Raw genomic sequence first — 18634 nt, forward strand, 5'->3', positions numbered from 1 at the left:
GTAAGGCGATGGACTTGACTTGTACCTCGAGTAGGAACACTAGCATCTTTTGAAGTTAAAGTCTGTAAATGTCTAACTAATAATAATGTATAATATATAAGTGTTATATATTGAAAGAGCTTGACACATGTCATCACAAAAGGTTTGTAATAACATATATTTATACAACAGCTTGAAACGTGTCATCATAAAAGGGTTTTATGATGACACGTGTCATGAAAGTAACTTGACATGTGTCATCATAAAAAAGTTTATAATGACATGTGTAGAGAAAGCATCTAGGCATGTGTCATTATAAAATAATTTTATGATGACATGTGTTAGGAAAGCAGTTTGAAACATGTCATCACCAAAAGAGTTTATGATGACATGTGTTAAGAAAGTAGCTTGACATGTGGTGTCAATATAGTTTGACACGTGTCATTATAAAAGAGTTTTATGATGACATGTGTTTGTACAACTGTGTTAAGGATTATGAATCTTTAACACTATGTAGGAGAGTTTTTTACTCCTATAATCAAAAGAAAATAGAGATAATTTGACATATTTACTATTATAACAATATTATCATAGTAGAAAACTTGAGAGTGGAGAAAGAGTTCTTCATCTTTAAAGATTGAATAGCTTTGCTTGAGGTTGATTGTATGAGATAATCTAGAGGATTTGCAATTACAAATCTCAATTTGATTCTCTAACAGAAACATTATCAACAATCAAAAATCGAATTTCGCTCTTCTAAGATTGTAGTCTTTTTCTTTGTGTTCTTCATATTCATAAAAGAAAAACTATTTTCTTTTTTCAATTTAAATCTTCAATTACAACTTGTAATTTTAATTTTCATGAAATGTGAAATGTTTAGAATTTCCATTGCGTCACTGTCATGCATTTTCCAACAATTAGTCCTCATTTCATTGATATATGAGGCCAAATAGTATAAGAATCCTTTGGGTTTGGTTGAATTGAGTATGGGCGACCTCGTGACAATTGAAAAAAGTTTGTTATCTAAAGTTCCATTCACATTCACAGAGAAGCCAATATCAATTGGTTTGTTAGGTATAATCCCATTCACATTCATATTGCAAAGTTACAACCAATAATAATCTGCTTTTTTAACACTCTAACAGAATTACCAAACATATTATTTTACAGTTCTTCTACAGCAAGACTGTAAAACTTAGCTATACCATTATCCGTGGTCAATAGTAGATGTATATACAATAACTCCTGTCAAAATAGAGTTAAGGTTTCAGCACATAATAGTGTAGATAATGAAAAATACCATAGTGTAGCCTAACCATTGGAAAGGGAGAAGAGACAGAAATGAGCTAGAATTCAGTCACTTTCTCATATTAGGCCAATCATTTCAACTTGTCATTTGAAATGGAGATTCAGTAAACATAGCAAATAACATGACTACAAATTCACTACTATAGTAGGGTTTTGAACATAAAGAAAAAGTCATGCAATTCTTTTGGACATTTTCTTAGTTTTGGAAGATGGAATAGTATGCATTAAATGTTGAATCACATGTAGCTTTCTTTTCCTTTTTCCCTTGATGCAAAGGAATTAAACAGGAGTTAATTTGTATGCATTATTACATTTTTCCTTTGTTCAACAAAAGGCCTTGAAGTAGTGATTTACATTGTGTTGAAGCATAGGAGAGCATCTAAAAGAGGGAGATAGGTGGAGAAAAATGATAATTGAAGTGGGTCCTCCAATTAGCTCAGTGGAGCAAAATTAGTCACCGGAAGTGGAAGCTGCAATGTCAAGCAAAGCAAAATCCATCTCCCACCCAACCAATCCTTCTCTTATAGAAAAAGAGAAGCATGTGAATTTTTAAAAAACAAAAAAAAGTGGGCACATGAAAACAACTTTTAACATCATCATCATCATCATCATCATTTATCTTCTTCTGATTTTCTTCTCTTCTTTCTTGATTCTCACCTACTACTACCCATATACCCACCTCTTCAACTTGCACAAAGCAAGCTCACCCCCATTTCCACTGTAAGTCACTCTTTCTCTCACCTTTTTTTTCTTTTTCCTTTCCCTCATGTCGACCCTTTTCCTTGAATTCATGGATTGATAGTGTCACCAACCTATATACAAAAAGGAGATAATATAAAAACTAGAGGAGAAAAGAAAAGCTTCAATGCTTTGCAAGTAATCAATCTTTTTACTACTAACTACTACTACTACTCTCTGAAACAATTCTGTTTTTGTTCTGTTCTTTTATGTTCTCTTTCCTTCTAAAACATTCTTTCTCTTATTAAATCTTGCCTTTGCTTTCATGCATTCTTCTTTTAATACTTTTAGAAGGTATCATTGGTTTCCAAAAGGGAGATTCAAGTAGGTGTAGGATCTCTTTTTATATCATTCTATATCAGTTTGTTCTGTTTCAGCTCTGTTCTTGTTCTGTTTCTTGCCAAATCCAAGCACTATATATATATATATATATATATCTTAGAAACCCCTTGAATCATCCAATTCAGAAAGATTTATTTTCTTGCAATGGATTCTTTCAATCAAGCTAGAGTGTTCCGATACAATCCGAGTTCGAACACAATGACTGATGGGGATGGTGATCCTGAAGAGTCCGGGATTCTTGAAATATATGTTCACCATGCTAGGAATATTCATAACATATGCATCTATGATAACCAAGACGTGTATGCAAAATTCTCTCTTACTTATAACCCAGACGAGACTCACTCAACTAGAATCATCAATGGAGGCGGAAAGAACCCAGAATTCAATGAAAAACTAGTGATCAAAGTCACTCAACTTGATGCAGTTCTGAAATGTGAGATTTGGATGCTTAGTAGAGCTAGAAATTACATGGAAGATCAACTTTTGGGATTTGCTTTAGTCCCAATTTCACAAATCATTGGCAAAGGAAAAGTAACTGAAGATTATAGCCTTTCCTCAACTGATCTCTTTCATTCACCTGCTGGTACTGTCCAATTGTCTCTTTCTTTGAACAAATCTTTGCCTGCCAATCCTTCATCATCAACACCTGCTGCTTCCATATCAGCTGAAGTTGTGTTGCTGGATAGAAAAATATCACAAGTTATTCTTGATCCTGTCGAGTATTCGCGGATCGAATTTCCTGACATCAATGTTGTTAGAGAGAATCAACAAATGGTGTCTGAATATTTTGATGGTTTGGGTTCAAAACCTGGTTCATTTCTCCATCTTGGTGCTTCTCCTAACCTTATTGTGGACTATGAGATGACTGCAAATTCTCCTGAAGAAAATCAAGGGGATTCAGCTTCTCCTACTGATAGTAGCATACAGAATTCAGGTTTCCTGAGCTCCACTACGACTAGCTTAAGCGATGATTCCATTGATAAAAAAGGTACTAATCTTCTAGGGGGTCATTCATCAGTCACTACTGAAGTTAATCATGGATCAAGCACTTGTCCTGACACTCCAACATCAAAGAAAGGAAGTGAAGTAAGAGAGGATAAGGATTCGAGTTTTTCGAGCAAAGATGAGGAGAGCAATAAGGAAGGAAGTAGCATAGATTCTGTTAAATTCAGTCAAGTGTTTTCATCTCCATTAGGGAATATCAACCTTGAAGCAGAACAACAGTCAGTAATGCAGCAACAAATAGTAGACATGTACATGAGAAGCATGCAGCAGTTTACTGAATCTTTAGCCAAGATGAAACTTCCTATGGATCTTGACAAGCCTGAACATGAAGATCCTGGAGACCTGATTCAAAGTCATAGCAATACACTAGAGGTTGACAAGAAGAAAAAAGATGGATCAAGGGTGTTCTATGGAAGTAGGGCATTTTTCTAATAAATTCAACTGCTGCTACATATATGATATTAATTAGCTTTGTTCTTGCAGGATATGGAGTTTAATTTATTGGGTTTCTCTCGGCTTTGATCCATCAGTTGAATTTCATGACTGAAAACATTTAGTGTATCCTTTAGTCTTTGTTTTAACCTCTCCTTCCTCCATGTTGATGGGTAACATTTCTTCAAATATGGGTTTCATTAACTTTCATAAATAACAATTTCTTAGATTTGTGTATTGTTTTTCTGAAATTAGTGGTTAATTCTTTGGTGGCTATAGAATTACTACTTGCTTTTCAAGCATTTATAACATTTCTCATGTTGTTCTTAGTGCAATAAAAGGTGCATGTGTTATATAACATAATTACATAATTCAGAATACCTATTACTCTCTCTATTCGGTATTATATAAATATATATATATATATATATATATATATATACTCTGGTATTACTCATTAGTATAGAAATATTCGATATATAATATTTATTAAACATATTTAACTATTTTATAAATATTTTTTTTTTGTGTTATTGTATATTTTATAAACTTAATAAATATAAAAAAAAATATAAAAGACAAAATTTAAATAATCCTAATTTGAATTGGCCAGGCATGAAAATAAACAACAACAGTAAGCTTAATACAGCAATAATTAGATAATCACTACAAGTGATTTAGGCAACATTCATGTATCCTATATATAGTGAGTGACAGCACTAATTAATTCTATTAGAATTAAAAATAAATCAATTACATATAGAATTATGGTAGAATAAGTTAGTAATTGTTAATTAATTATAAGAATATTTTAGTTAGTTTAATTTCTTTAATTTCGTACTTTTATATATAATAATTTTTTTTTCACGTGCAACGAACGTGAATTATAATAATTTGACTCGTTATTATTTATATATTAATAAATTAAAATAATTAAAATAAAAATTAATGTAGTAATTTATTTAATAAATTAATATTACTATTTTGTTATATTAAAGAATAATATATTCAGAATAAATTAGTTAGTTGATAAAAATATTAAAAAAATATAATCAATTAACTCTATTATGCGAGTCTTATAATTATTAAAAATTAAAAATGTCTCTTTTAGTTTATTTTTTTTCGTTTTCCATTAATAACATTTTATTTTTTATTTGAAAAAAGAAATTAACATTTTAGTCTTTTAAATTTTATGATAAATTTAATATATCCACGTATAAATTAAAAGTTGACTATTTGTTATGAAAAAAGTATTTTTTTTATTTCCGTGTGAATATTAAATACTTGAATTATTATCATCTAAAAAATAAAATATTATATATATTTTAAATTTATCGTCATAAATATTTTTAATGTTAAGATAATAAAAAAATCCTTAAATTATAGTAAATTCATCTACAAATTAATCTATTATACCTCATAAAATTTATATTGATTATAGCTAGCAATAAAAAAATTTAATAGATTATTACAAAAATTTAAAATTCACTAGAAATTAATTTTATTTAAAGATTTATACACAAGTAATTTATTTTAATTTAATATATAAAATATAGTAAACACCTTAAAAAATTATAAAACTAAGCCTTTTATTTCTAATATTCTATTTAAGTTTAGATGTCTAACATATATCCCAGCTATTATCATTATTTGGATTGATAATAATTAAATATCTTTTTGGTTGAAGAAATATTTATTTATTTATGTGCATTGCATATAAATTTAAATTTAGTTCATTATTCAAAATTAAGTAACTTTAAATATATAAGTTGATATTTTATGATCAGTATTATAATTTTACGAATCACCAATGTAAAGACAATCAAAGATTATCAAATAATAACACAATTATAATTAGATGATGCATGCAGCCTTTAGGGAGTGTTTTATTTAGAAATTTTATAGAGCTGTTAGTTGTTTCTTACTCAATAACTATATTAAACCTATTTGGTAAGACTTAACAATCAACGACTGATAGCTAATTTAATCTCAATCAGCTGTCTATCAATTATATTTTAGAGTTTTTTTTATTAGTTAATAATTAATTTAATTATTTATTTGGACAACATTATCTGTACTAAAATTTATTAATAACAACTTACTTTAAGTTGATCTCATATAATTAGTTTTTTATAATTTTTAATTAGTTAATATTAGATTAACTATATAATTAATACTAAAAATAAAAATAAAATACTAATTTTTTAGATTAAAAATTATTTTAACAAAACTAAGTTAATAGTTAGTATAATATTAAAATATAATTAAAATATTATAAACTAAAATTAGAGTTATTATCTATTTAAAATTTTAATAGAGTTAAACTTTTAAAATTAGACTTATATTAAATGAATTATCAATTGTAAATATTACATGTAATTAAATCAAATTAATAAAAGATTTAGTTTGCAATTTTGTCTCTTTATCAACACTTGATAATAAATATGGTTTCTTGCATATATTGTCAAAAAATCAATAATCTTCAAGACAGAAATGAGTTGAATAAATGAATCCAGAAATGTTAACTCAGATTAAATAACTCTAGGCGGAGAATGTCATTATGGGAGTTTCAGCAAGAATATGGTAACTATAAAGTTGGTGGGCATTGATAGAGAAAAATTAAAACACAAATAGTGATTAAAACAAGCTAAGCTTATCCGAACACATCATTGTTCAAACTCAAGTTGTTTAGAATATTAATATTTTTTAATATCTCATTTATTTTTATTATATAAATAAGAATAGCAAAAGTAAAATAAATTAAAACAGAATAAATTTTTTTGATAATGAAATTAGTAAAAAGAAAACCACAGGATAATAAGAGCAAAGTGATAAAAAAAACCTATTCAAAAAATTAAGTAAAGATATTTTGCTATGTTAAAAATAAGAAAAAATATATCATAAAAGATGATTATTGCATGTCATTTATTGTTTTCAAACTTTAGTTTATGAAAAATTATATATATATATATATATATATATATATAAAAGATGTATCTTAATTAAATATAAAATTTTCTTTATTATTATAGATAATATATTATCTATGATGAATTTAAAAGTTTATGAACATATCGAATCGAGCTTTTATCTTTTCAAGCTCGGTTTAAATTCTTAAAAATAAAATCAAGCTCAAATCATTATACTTTTTGAACGAACTTTAACGAGTCGAATCCAAGTAAAATTTAAATCGTTCAGATCGTTTTACACCTCTAAACACAAACACATATAGAAAAACAAAGAAAAGCAAAAATTATAAAGGAAAAGGAATTGGTCAGAACAAAAAAATAAAAATTACTATATTTTTCTATTTATATTTAAAACTTATTATTTTTACTTTTTTTCGCAACATTAGTTGAAATTAATCCAATTAAGTTGAATCTCAATGAGGATACTTATAGTCCACAAACTATTAAAATGCACTTAGTTAATTGACAATTATGTTAATTAATAATTTTGCTCTTTTGAATTACAATAATAACCTGCATAAATTAAATTTACATGTGTAATTTTTTATACATTATAATAAATTAAATTACTAGTGCCAAATTAAAAATTTGCAAAAAAGGAGTATGAATTTTCTATGGTATGATTTTGACTATTCAAATTTTAATAAATAAAATAAAAAAATATATATTACTTTTTCTCATTGTTGATCGGTTTAATCATATATAGATATTTAAAAATATTTTAGAGCTTTAATGATATATTTATATATATAAAATGGTGAAAGAATATGTTTTTACCTCACTTAAGTTTAATTGTCTATTTTCAGATAATATTAACCAAACGAAAAAAATATGGAGCTAAATACTCGAAAAGAAGCTTAATTAGACATGTACGCATCAAGGCCCAAGATTAAGATGCATGGACTGCTAATTACAAGGCCCAAGAGACATTTTAGTATTTTGAATAATTGTTAGGATTTATATTAAGAGTTATTTATAGGATAGTATTTGGTGGAGATAAAGATACTTAAAGTCTTATCTATTAGATAGACTTATATTATGTATATATCTCTAGGGAGGCTTATTTAGAGGAGGACTCCTTTCTATTTATATCTCTGTAAAATTTAATTTGGAGGGAGAAGGAGAGTTCTCTCCTATATGCTCTCTACACCTGCCCACCATTATTCTCTCCATAATTTTTTACAGTTCTTCCATAAACATTTTAGTTTAGTTTTCATTACTCTTTTTAAGACCTAAGGAGTTTTTCAAGAAGTGGAGAGTGAGGAACAATCTTCTTCCTACTTGAAGAAATCCTGAATCTAGAGGAAGCTTTAATTTTCAGTCTTATTTTATGTCTTTCTATTTAATATCATGATCATTGGGTTAAATATATTAGGTTAGTTTTCATAAGTGTTTAGGTTAGCCTTTTTACTTTTGTATGAATCTTGTTATTTATTTATTTAATGAATGATTTATTTACCTTCATATATGTATTAGTAATATTTGTTATGAAAAATTTTAGATTAAAAGTATTAGAAACACCATCTTTACTTTAATCTATATTGGTATAAGAAACCTAGGTTGTATCATTAGCTTCAGTGACTTAGGAAAAAAGCACATCACTATCTCATTTATTAGATCTAGCATTAAAGTAAAACAAGGAGAACACTAAGTAAATGGCTAGACTAAATACCATATTTAACATATAGTTTCAAAATCATAAGCATTTGCATTGTATATTTATAGTTACTTTATTTTGAGAATACTATTCTCTCAAATACTGATTTAGAGTGTTTAGATCTACTTTTATTATTTTGTATTGATAATTAGTTTCTATAATAAGTGGCCTCACAGTTCCCTGAGAGATCGATCTCGTAGTGAACTTACCCTTACTATAGGAATGGTTCGTACACTTGCGAGTACTAAATTAGATACATCAAATTTTGGCGTCGTTGCCAGAAAACTGTGTCCAGATTTATTATATTGATTGATTATCAAAAGTGTCTTGTGTTTCTTAGTTTCTTTTATGTTTTGTGATTTATTTTGTTTATATGTTTTTATTTTGTTTGTTTAGTTTGTGTTTTGTATTTTGTATTTTATTTACGTCTTTTTATTTTATTTTTAAATTTTAAATTTTTTAAGTTTTTAAATCTGAGATTTCTTTTTATTTTATATGCTTAGCAGGAAACAAGTAGAAAAAGAATTAAAAGAAGAAGTTGATATCATGGCAAACCCACTACGAGAAATAGGAGCTTAAAGACCAATGGCTATGAAAAATTATGCATGACTTATAATTGGTAACACTACTTCATGCATAGTTCTAGGTGATGCATCTAGGAATTATGAACTTAAGAACATTCATTTTAATATGCTTCCTTCATTTTATAGTATACCTAGTGAGGATGCATTAACATTCAATAGAGAATTTTATATTATAGTTCATACTTTTCTATTATCTGGACTTAATGAGGATCAATTAAGAATGATGTGCTTCCCTTATTCATTGAAAGATAGAGCAAAGGCTTGGTTAATGACCTTACTTCCTAATTCTTTGAGAAATTGGGATGAAGTTTATCAAAAATTTATGAGTAGATTTTATTCACATCTGAAGACCAAAGAATTAAGAGCTAAAATTTCTAATTTTTAATAAAAAAAATGCTGAATCTTTTCATGAAATATGGGATCGCTTCAAATTACTTTTATTTCAATGTCCATACTATGGATTTCCACTCCCAATAACTAACTAATCATTTTATGATGGGTTGACACAACAATATCAGCATGGTTGATAATGCAACTGGGGGTGCTATGTTAGAAAGGACAGCTGATGATGTTTATGACATCTTTGAGATGTTAGGAGTCAATTCTCAACAAATGAGTGTGAGGACAAAAAGGGTAGGAGTAAATGAAGTAGTAGCTAGTAGTGAGATGGCCATGCAATTAGCTGAATTGACTAAGCAAGTTAAGATGCTTGCTTCAATAAAAAAACTCACCAAATAATGAGATATGCTGTATTTATGGTATTTATGGTCATGATGCTAATATTTGTTCATCTTTTGATAATTATAGAGGAAGTATGTATGAACAAACAAATTTGATGGTTTCTTACCAACACATGCATCCTATGAATGACCCTTATTCCAACACATATAACACAGGTTGGAGAAACCATCCAAATTTTTCTTGGAAATACAATGAACAAAACCCACCATAATTATTGAGAAAGTGAAATCAACCTCATTACCAAGACCAATATTCTCAATTCCAAAGGGACTCCAATCCTTTCTTTCAAGATCAAGAACAAATTCTTTAATCTAATGAACAAATGAAGCCAATTTTGGAAAAAAAACTCCAGTTATTTATGATAGGCTGGAGAGGAATGAGAAAAAGATTCATTAAGACTTCAATAAAATATTTAGAAGCTCAAATGAGATAAATTGTTGAAGTTGTTCAAGAGCTCAATAAAAAGAAACTATCAAGTCAACCTGAACAAGACAATTCCATTACTACTATTAGAAAATGTGAGGTTGTCGATAATAATATTATGGACACTGAAAAGAATTCTTCTTCTTATGCAGGTACATCTAAAAATGATGGATTAATGCAAAGCAATAAGGAGAGCATACAAAAGGAAGAAAAGTAGAGCGTAAGATTAGGCTTGAGAAGAAAAAAAATGAAGCATTTTCTGGACATGAATTTCATAAGGTAGCTTAGCCTTATAGACTACCTATTCCTTTTTTAAACCAACCCAATTAGAGCAAAAATTTTAAGAATATTAAGATACTCTCTAAAGTTAATACTAATCTACCTTTGTTGGATGTTGTCAGGAATAAGCCAGTTTATGCAAAGTTCTTTAAAGAGTTGAACACCAACAAAAGGCGATTGAAGATCAGTATCCTTCTTCTCGGCCATAATTGAGCTAAGTTAAGTTGTAGCACTCTCAACTTAAGCAATAGTAGCTCAGAGTTTGTCCTCCCATTTTTGCTCCTTGGTAGAAAAGTCTTCAAACTGCTTTTGAAGAATGTGTTCGACATTCTCAGCCTTTACGCGATCATGAGATGTTTGTTCACTTAATTACCTCTTGTAATACTTTTAAGCATTACAACAGTCACGGTGTACATATAAAGAGATACCACCCTATTTATAAAAACAAAATCAAAGGATTTGCTCATTGTTCAAATATATTTAGATGATATTATTTTCAGATTTACTAATTACTCTCTTTATGAGCAATTTTCTAAGCATATGCAAGGTTAGTTTAAGATGAGCCTCATAGGTGAGCTTAACTTCTTATTGGGATGACAAATAAAGAAATTAGATGAGGAAATTTTCATCTGTCAAACAAAATACATTAAGAAATTGATAAAGAAGTTCAAGATAGAAGGACTTAAGTCCATTGAGTCTCCAATATGTACCTCAACCAAACTAGAAAATGATAAAAAAGGCAAATCAGTTGATATAAAGCCTGGACATGAACAAGAAAATTGTTTTCAACTGATTGGGGTACTCGGATTGGTGGTATTCAGAGAACCGCGCCAATGGAGGTCAAGGTAGAGGCGGAGGCAAGTTTGGACGGGGGGGAGGAAAGAGTGCTGCAAAGGAGGCCATGGGTAGGTAGCAGACACTACAACTACCTTGAGGCCTGTTGCTCAAGCACCCATCCAGGATTCAGATCGTCGTGGCATTCCTGGTCTTTCGGATGATCAGTGGGCTATGCTTGTGCACCTAGTTAATATTTCAAAAGGGCAGTCTTCCTCAACCGAAAAGTTCATCAGTAAGTTTGGTTCTTCTACTGAATGGAGCATCGATATTGAATGCTCAAATCACATGACTGGTAATGCTAGATTATTTAGCAAATTATTTGATGTTTCTCCTACTTCTGTTGGGCTGCCTACTAGTAAACAAACCATTGCCACTAAGGAAGGCACGATAACTTTGAACAAACATAAGGTACTCCATAATGTATTATATGTTCCAGATCTTACTTGTAATTTGCTATCAGTGTCTCACTTGCTTATAGATCTATCTTATTTTGTCACTTTTACTGATAAGCTTTGCATCATACAGGACCGTGCTTTGAGGACTCTGATTGGAGCGGGTGAGCAATGTCATGGAGTTTATTGGTTTCAGCCTTTGCGACAACTTCACGCTTATCAAGAAATTATAGGAAATAAAAGAGATTTGTGGCATTAGTTAGGACATTCTTCTCGGAAAGTAGACTTTCTTTTGCCTAATATTATTAGAGATAATGGAAATAAAGATGTTAATGTTATCCATGAACCTTGTGATATTTGTTTAAGAGCCAAGCAAACTAAAAGCATATTTTCTTTGAGTAATAATAGAGTAAAAGATGTTTTTGATTTAATCCATTGTGATATCTGGGATGCGTATACCTTGCCTGCTAGTTGTGGTGCTCATTATTTTTTAACTATTATTAATGATTGTTCTCGAGCCCTGTGGGTTTATTTAATGACTACCAAATCTTAGGTGCCTCAATTTATTAAGAATTTTTGTAGAACAGTTCAAACTCAATTTGACAAACATGTTAAGATTCTATGTAGTGATAATGTAAAAGAATTTATATGTCTTCATCGGTTTTATGCTGACAATGGTATTATTCATCAAACCTTTTATGTTGACACTCCATAACAAAATGGAAGGGTAGAACGTAAACATCAACATATTCTTAATATGGCTCGGGCATTACTTTTTCAAATGATCTTCCTATTATTTTTTTGGGGAAAAGTATAATGACAGCTGCCTATGTCATCAACCGAACCCCTACCCCATTGCTAAATAATAAAACACCACACAAAATTCTCTTTGGTTCACCTCCTAAGTATGATGTCCTTCGCGTATTCGGTTGTCTCTGTTTTGCCAAAAATCAACATTATGTGAAAGATAAGTTTGGTTCTCGCTCTCGTCGATGTGTGTTTATAGGGTATCCATTTAGTAAAAAGGGGTGGCGTTTGTATGACTTAGAGGAAAAAGTGTTCTTTATATCTCGAGATGTTTCTTTATGAACAACAGTTTCCTTTTTCTAGTAAAGTCTACACACCTAATACTGATGATGTGTTTGGAAATAAGAATTATGATATTATGACTTATTTTAAGGATACTGCTTTAGCAAGGGGGAGTGAGGAGCACTCAGGTATGGCAGGAGAAATCGATAGCGGGGTTATACTACACATCACACCACCTACGGTTAGCAACTTGGACATTGTTCAACAACTTGGTACCACTTCAGATACTACAGAGGTTGTGATTAATAAAGAAAATGTTTTGCCTGAAATTGGTCGAGATCATCGAATAAAGAAACCTTCTAGTAAACTTAAGGGTTTCATCACTAACACCATTCGCGTTACAAACCCTATAACATCACTTGTCTCTACTTCGTTAAAGTTCTCAAGCACTCATTTTCCTATTGCTTATTATGTAAATTGTGATAAGTTTTCTGTGAGACACACCTGTTTTTTAGTAGCAATTACTATAGGAACTAAACCCACATCTTTTAAAGAAGTTGTAACGGATCCTAGTTGGCGAAAAGCTATACAAGACGAAATAGATGCACTTGAGAGAAACGGGACTTGGACTTTAGAGGACATTCCACCTAGAAAGAAAACGATCGGTTGTAAGTAGGTCTATAAAGTCAAGTACTAGTCTGATGGTATAATTGAACGATTAAAGGGGCCCTAGTAGTGTACGGAAATCTGCAAATTGCCGAACTTGATTTTAATGAGACATTTTCCCCGATAGCAAAAATGGTCACAGATTGCACATTTTTGGCTATAGCAGTAGCAAGAAAGTGGGAACTCCACCAAATGGATATGCAAAATGCCTTTCTACATGGAGATCTTAATGAGGAGGTATATATACAACTCCCTCCTAATTGTAACTCCGCTGCTTCGAGTAAGGTGTATCGATTATGCAAGTCATTGTATGGACTCCGGCAAGCGCCTCAGAATTGGTTTGCTAAGCTCTCGACTGCTCTGAAGGACATTGGTTTCAAGCAATCTTATGTTAATTACTCATTGTTTAGTTATTTTAAGGGTAATGTTGTTTTACATGTTCTTGTATATGTGGATGACCTTATCATTACCGGTTCTTCTTCTTTGGCAATTAGAAAATTCAAGCAACAACTCAACAAGAGATTTCATATGAAAGACTTGGGCATTCTCAAGTATTTTCTCGGCATTGAAGTAACATGTAGGAAGGATGGTTTGTTTCTTTCGCAACGCAAATTTGTTCTTGACATTATAAGTGAGGCTAGCTTACTTGGCGCACGCCCTGTTTTTACACCCATGGAACATAACCACCATCTTGCCACCATCAATGGTGTCGCCTTTGATGATCCGGAGAAGTACCAGAGGCTTGTAGGGTGCCTAATCTACTTGACAATTACCCGACCTGAATTGTATTACTCTGTACATATATTACCTCAGTTCATGGGCGATCATCGTGTTGAACATTAAGATGCAGCTTTGAGAGTTATGCGGTATTTAAAAAGTTTTCCTGGACAGGATATTCTGCTGCGCTGGGAGAGCAATTTTCAACTCTCTGCCTTCTGTGATAGTGATTGGGCGAGTTGCCCTCTAACTTGGAAATCATTGACGAGTTGCTTTATTTTATTAGGTTCTTCTCTTATCTCTTGGAAAATGAAAAAATAACTAAATGTTTTTCGATCTTCTGCGGAGGCCAAGTATAGATTTATGGCCATTACTACATGTGAGTTAAAATGGTTGAAATCCCTTTTGGCTTGTTTTGAGATACAATATGTGCATCCCATGCGATTGTTTTGTGATAGTCAAGCTGCTCTCTATATAGCGGCTAATCTGGTTTTCCATGAACGAACGAAACATATCGAAATGGACTATCACTTTATTCGTGATGCCTTATAAGATGAAATAATTTCTACGTCTCATATTTGAACTAATGCGCAGATCGCGGATATTTTGACCAAAGCTCTTAGTAAATCACAGTTTTCTTTACTTCTTCGCAAGTTGGGCATTTGCAATCTCCATGCTCCAACTTGAGAGGAAGTATTATTGGAATATCTTTGTAATTACTTTATAAATATTTTTTAGGCTACAACATCTCTAGATGAGTTGTCTTCTTGATATCCTTTCCTATATTAACTTATTTGTTTCCTATATTAGCTTTCCTATTTATTTCCTAGATTAGCTTTCCTATTTATGTAAATATTCTTGGTGTACAAGCATCGATAGAATAGCTTTGTATAAATTCATAGCTTTGGCCAAATTTAAGAACACATAATCATTTCACAAAGCTCTATAACTTTACTTCAATTAAATTTATTTTAGTATTGTTTAAATATTTTTTCTTTTTTGTCTATAAAATCTTTCTATTTTCCTCTTTTATCTCTATTTATTTTCTATGGTTTAGTCTATATTTTTTATAGTTTTGAAATTTAATTTTAATTTTTAAATCTTATTTATTTTGAATATTTTTTAATCTTAGTAATTTATTTTATAATCTTTCATATACTTTCTCTCTATCATTTAATTCATATTACTGTTTTAATAGTTTTAGATATTAAATTATTTTATTCTTTAAAAAATAACTTTACCAACGAAATTTTTTATTTTTTAAAAAATTAAAAATTACCTCTGGATTACTATTGATTGTTTTATTTTAAAAATATTATTTAAATAATTACCGATAGTCACCAACAATTATTTTTTTTTATTTTTAAAAATAAATTAATAATTTACCAATGATTTACCGACAATTCTTTCATTGATTTATTGTTTCTTTATTTTTTTTTGGCAGAGGACAATAATTTACTGTCAATAGAAATTTAGTCGATAAATCAGTTTTTTGTAAGATATTTTAGCAATTTACCAACTGAATTTTAATTGGTAAATCAGACAAATTTACCAATAATTTAGTAATCATCGATGAATTTTGCCAACCGTCGGTAATATTATTTACTGATAGTTTAACTAATTTTTTTTATAAATAATATAAAATGTTAAAACTCTATTTAATTTTATCTTTAAACTCAATTTATTTTATTATTTATAATCAAAATAATTATAATTAATATGTAATATAAAATAAAAAACTAATATATATACTAACAATTAAGAATTTAGTATTGTAATTAATTAGAGAGTTATACTAAGCATTCGAAATTGTAAAGAAAGAGAAAAGCTAAAGTAATAAGAAAATGAGAAATTGATAAAAGAGCAAGTGACCAAAAACAAACGAACTCCCAAGAAAGTTCGACTCCAAATGGACAAATCCCACACAAATTACACCTGACTGACTCTGTGCAGGTGCGCGTGAGAATAGATGTCACCCAACCCAACTGCTCTATAAATGGAAACTTTGGACCCACCTGTCTTTTCACATCCCAACCTTAATTGCACATGTGGTACCCCACATTTGAAAAGCACACCTCACTCCTTTTTTCTTTTTCTTTTTTAAGGGATACCTTTATATTTGAAAAAAGAAGTAAATTCTTGTTAGTACTCTGTCAAATTATTTCCTATTTATAAAAATCTATTAGTTTTAAATAATTAAATATATATATATTTATCATCTAATATAAAAATTGATAAAAATTATATGTAAAATGAAAGTTTTTTTATAATGTATTGCTTTGTTTTGGAGTCCTTTTTCCCATTTTGAAATACATTATTCTAATAAATATCATATATTATATTCTTTTAATAGTTTAAATATTTTATTGCTAAAACAATTTATGTATTTTATATTTACTATTAAATTTAGCATATTAGTTTTAAAATTTTTAGTTTTAGTATTATATTTTAATATTTATTTCGATTTAATTTTTTATGAAATTATCAGCTAAATTTGTTAATATAATGTAAATTCTACTAACTAAAAGAAAAGACTGAATCGGTATTTTCATTACTAAAATATTAATATTTAAATATATAATTAATAAAGTTTTAAAATTAAAAAAAAATAATTTAATATGTTTAAATAATAATATTTTAATAATGAAATGAATGAATAGCCTAATGTTTATTCAACTATTTTTAAAGTCGCTGAGTAGATAATTTTATTGAATATTAAAATTAAAATTAATATTAAAATATATTATTAAAATAAAAAATTAAATGTACATTTAATAATTCGTGCAAATTATATACTTGTTTAACGATTAACTCTAGTTTAAATAACATTATATGATCTTATTTTGTACAATTTTTTTCTCAATGCTTTTTTAATCGCTAGATATTATAATAAATGTGATATATTTAATTAATTTTAAAGTAAAGATTTGACAGAATTTAAAAGAGAAGATATAAGATTTTTTAGAATATTTTATTTTTTTATATCATTTTCATATTTATATTTTCTTATTAAATAATCATAAATAAATCTAAACGAACATCATTGTACTTAAATATAAAAATTTAATTAACAATTTTGTATCTTAAGAAAAAGAAAATACATTTTAAATGACTTTCTAAAAATATATTTATATTATTAAAACCTACCTTAATAGCTCTTACATAGAGCTATAAATATCATAATTATATGCTTTTAAGTATTTGAATACTTCACATCTTAAAGAGCAGAAAACGTAGCAAAGTACAAGATATCTAGGCTTTGAAGACAAAGTAGGCCTAGATCTAAAGGGTTCTAAAGCCCTATATATTGACACCTTTTAACTATTTTTTATGCAAAAGATAATCAAATATGTTTTTAAATTTGTAATTCGAATCTAAATGAGTTTAATTTCAATTATTTTAGTAAATAATTTATAATTTTTATGTAAAGACTAAAAAGATTTACATTTTAATTAAAACTAATAAAACTAATGGTAATAATGTTGATGATAGTTTGAAAACATCGACGATAACAGTGAAATAAAGACAACAATTGTTAATTTTAATTTTTTAATAAAATAAAAAATTAATTTTTATTATATAAAATAAAAAAATTAGTTTTAAATATTAAAAATTAATATTTATTCGAGTCTTATTTATTTAATTAATTTAAATAAAAAGTATGGTAAATACACTAAAAATCTTTTCAAAGTATAAACTTTTTTGACGTTTAAATAGAAGTTTTGAACCTATTTATTAAAATAGTTAAAATTAAACTCATTTTTTTCAAAGTATAAACTCATTTTGAATAAAATGCTCTTTTTTTTGCAATTTTTTTCTTTAATACTTTTGTTTTTGCAATTTTTCTCATTTTTTTTATTCTCGTTGTTTTTATCTTTCATTTTCTTTGAAACTTCTTATTATTATTTGAAAAGTAATGGTTAACTTATTCATGCAAGTCGTCTTTTTTCAGTTTTGGATCGAGACATTGAAAAAGAAGGTGCAAAATCCAAATCTTTTGTTAAAAATGATAGAGGTTTTGATTGTAAGAAAAAGAATGTTGATGATTCTTCTTCAAATAAAAATATTGATGTTAAGTTTTCAAAAAAATAAAATCAGATGGTGATGGCAAGCCCTGTGTTGATTTTGATTTGTTTTGATATTATTTTTATGAAGTTCAAAAAGTTGATATCCTTTAGTAATAGAATGCCCTTTACATTAAAGTTTATGTATCTATTTTTTTTTAATGTTCGTTATGGTGAAAAAAGAAAAGATATTGTATCCATGTTTATACATGAAAAGAAAATATAAGATGATTTTAAACTAAATAAAAAAATGAGTAACTATCATAGTATGATATACCTAAAATATACTAGCTATATATTCATTATATACTTTTTACTGTATTTCTTAAAATATGTTTTATATTTTGTTTGAATTTCTTTTTATATTTATTTTAATATAATAGTCTATACATATATAAATCAAATACACCTATTTTTTAAATAATTTTTTCTAGATTCTAGAAATATATAATTATTGTATACCTTTATA

The 18634-nt window shown here is 28.3% G+C and overlaps 1 protein-coding gene and 1 non-coding gene across 2 annotated transcripts; one reads left to right on the plus strand and one right to left on the minus strand.

The window, feature by feature from the left end:
• Positions 1–1794: 1794 nt before the first annotated feature.
• LOC125369044 lies at positions 1795–4058 on the plus strand. The gene has a single exon (XM_048370433.1). It carries the CDS (start codon positions 2512–2514, stop codon positions 3805–3807), a length of 1296 nt encoding a protein of 431 aa, XP_048226390.1. The 5' UTR covers positions 1795–2511; the 3' UTR covers positions 3808–4058.
• A 5313-nt stretch (positions 4059–9371) lies between these two features.
• LOC112536633 lies at positions 9372–9480 on the minus strand. Its single transcript, XR_003080606.1, has one exon. It is a non-coding gene; the product is annotated as a small nucleolar RNA R71 (small nucleolar RNA).
• Between the last annotated feature and the right edge of the window lie 9154 nt (positions 9481–18634).

The sequence above is a fragment of the Ricinus communis genome, chromosome 1, assembly GCF_019578655.1.
Source record: "Ricinus communis isolate WT05 ecotype wild-type chromosome 1, ASM1957865v1, whole genome shotgun sequence".
Taxonomy (NCBI): Eukaryota; Viridiplantae; Streptophyta; class Magnoliopsida; order Malpighiales; family Euphorbiaceae; genus Ricinus; species Ricinus communis.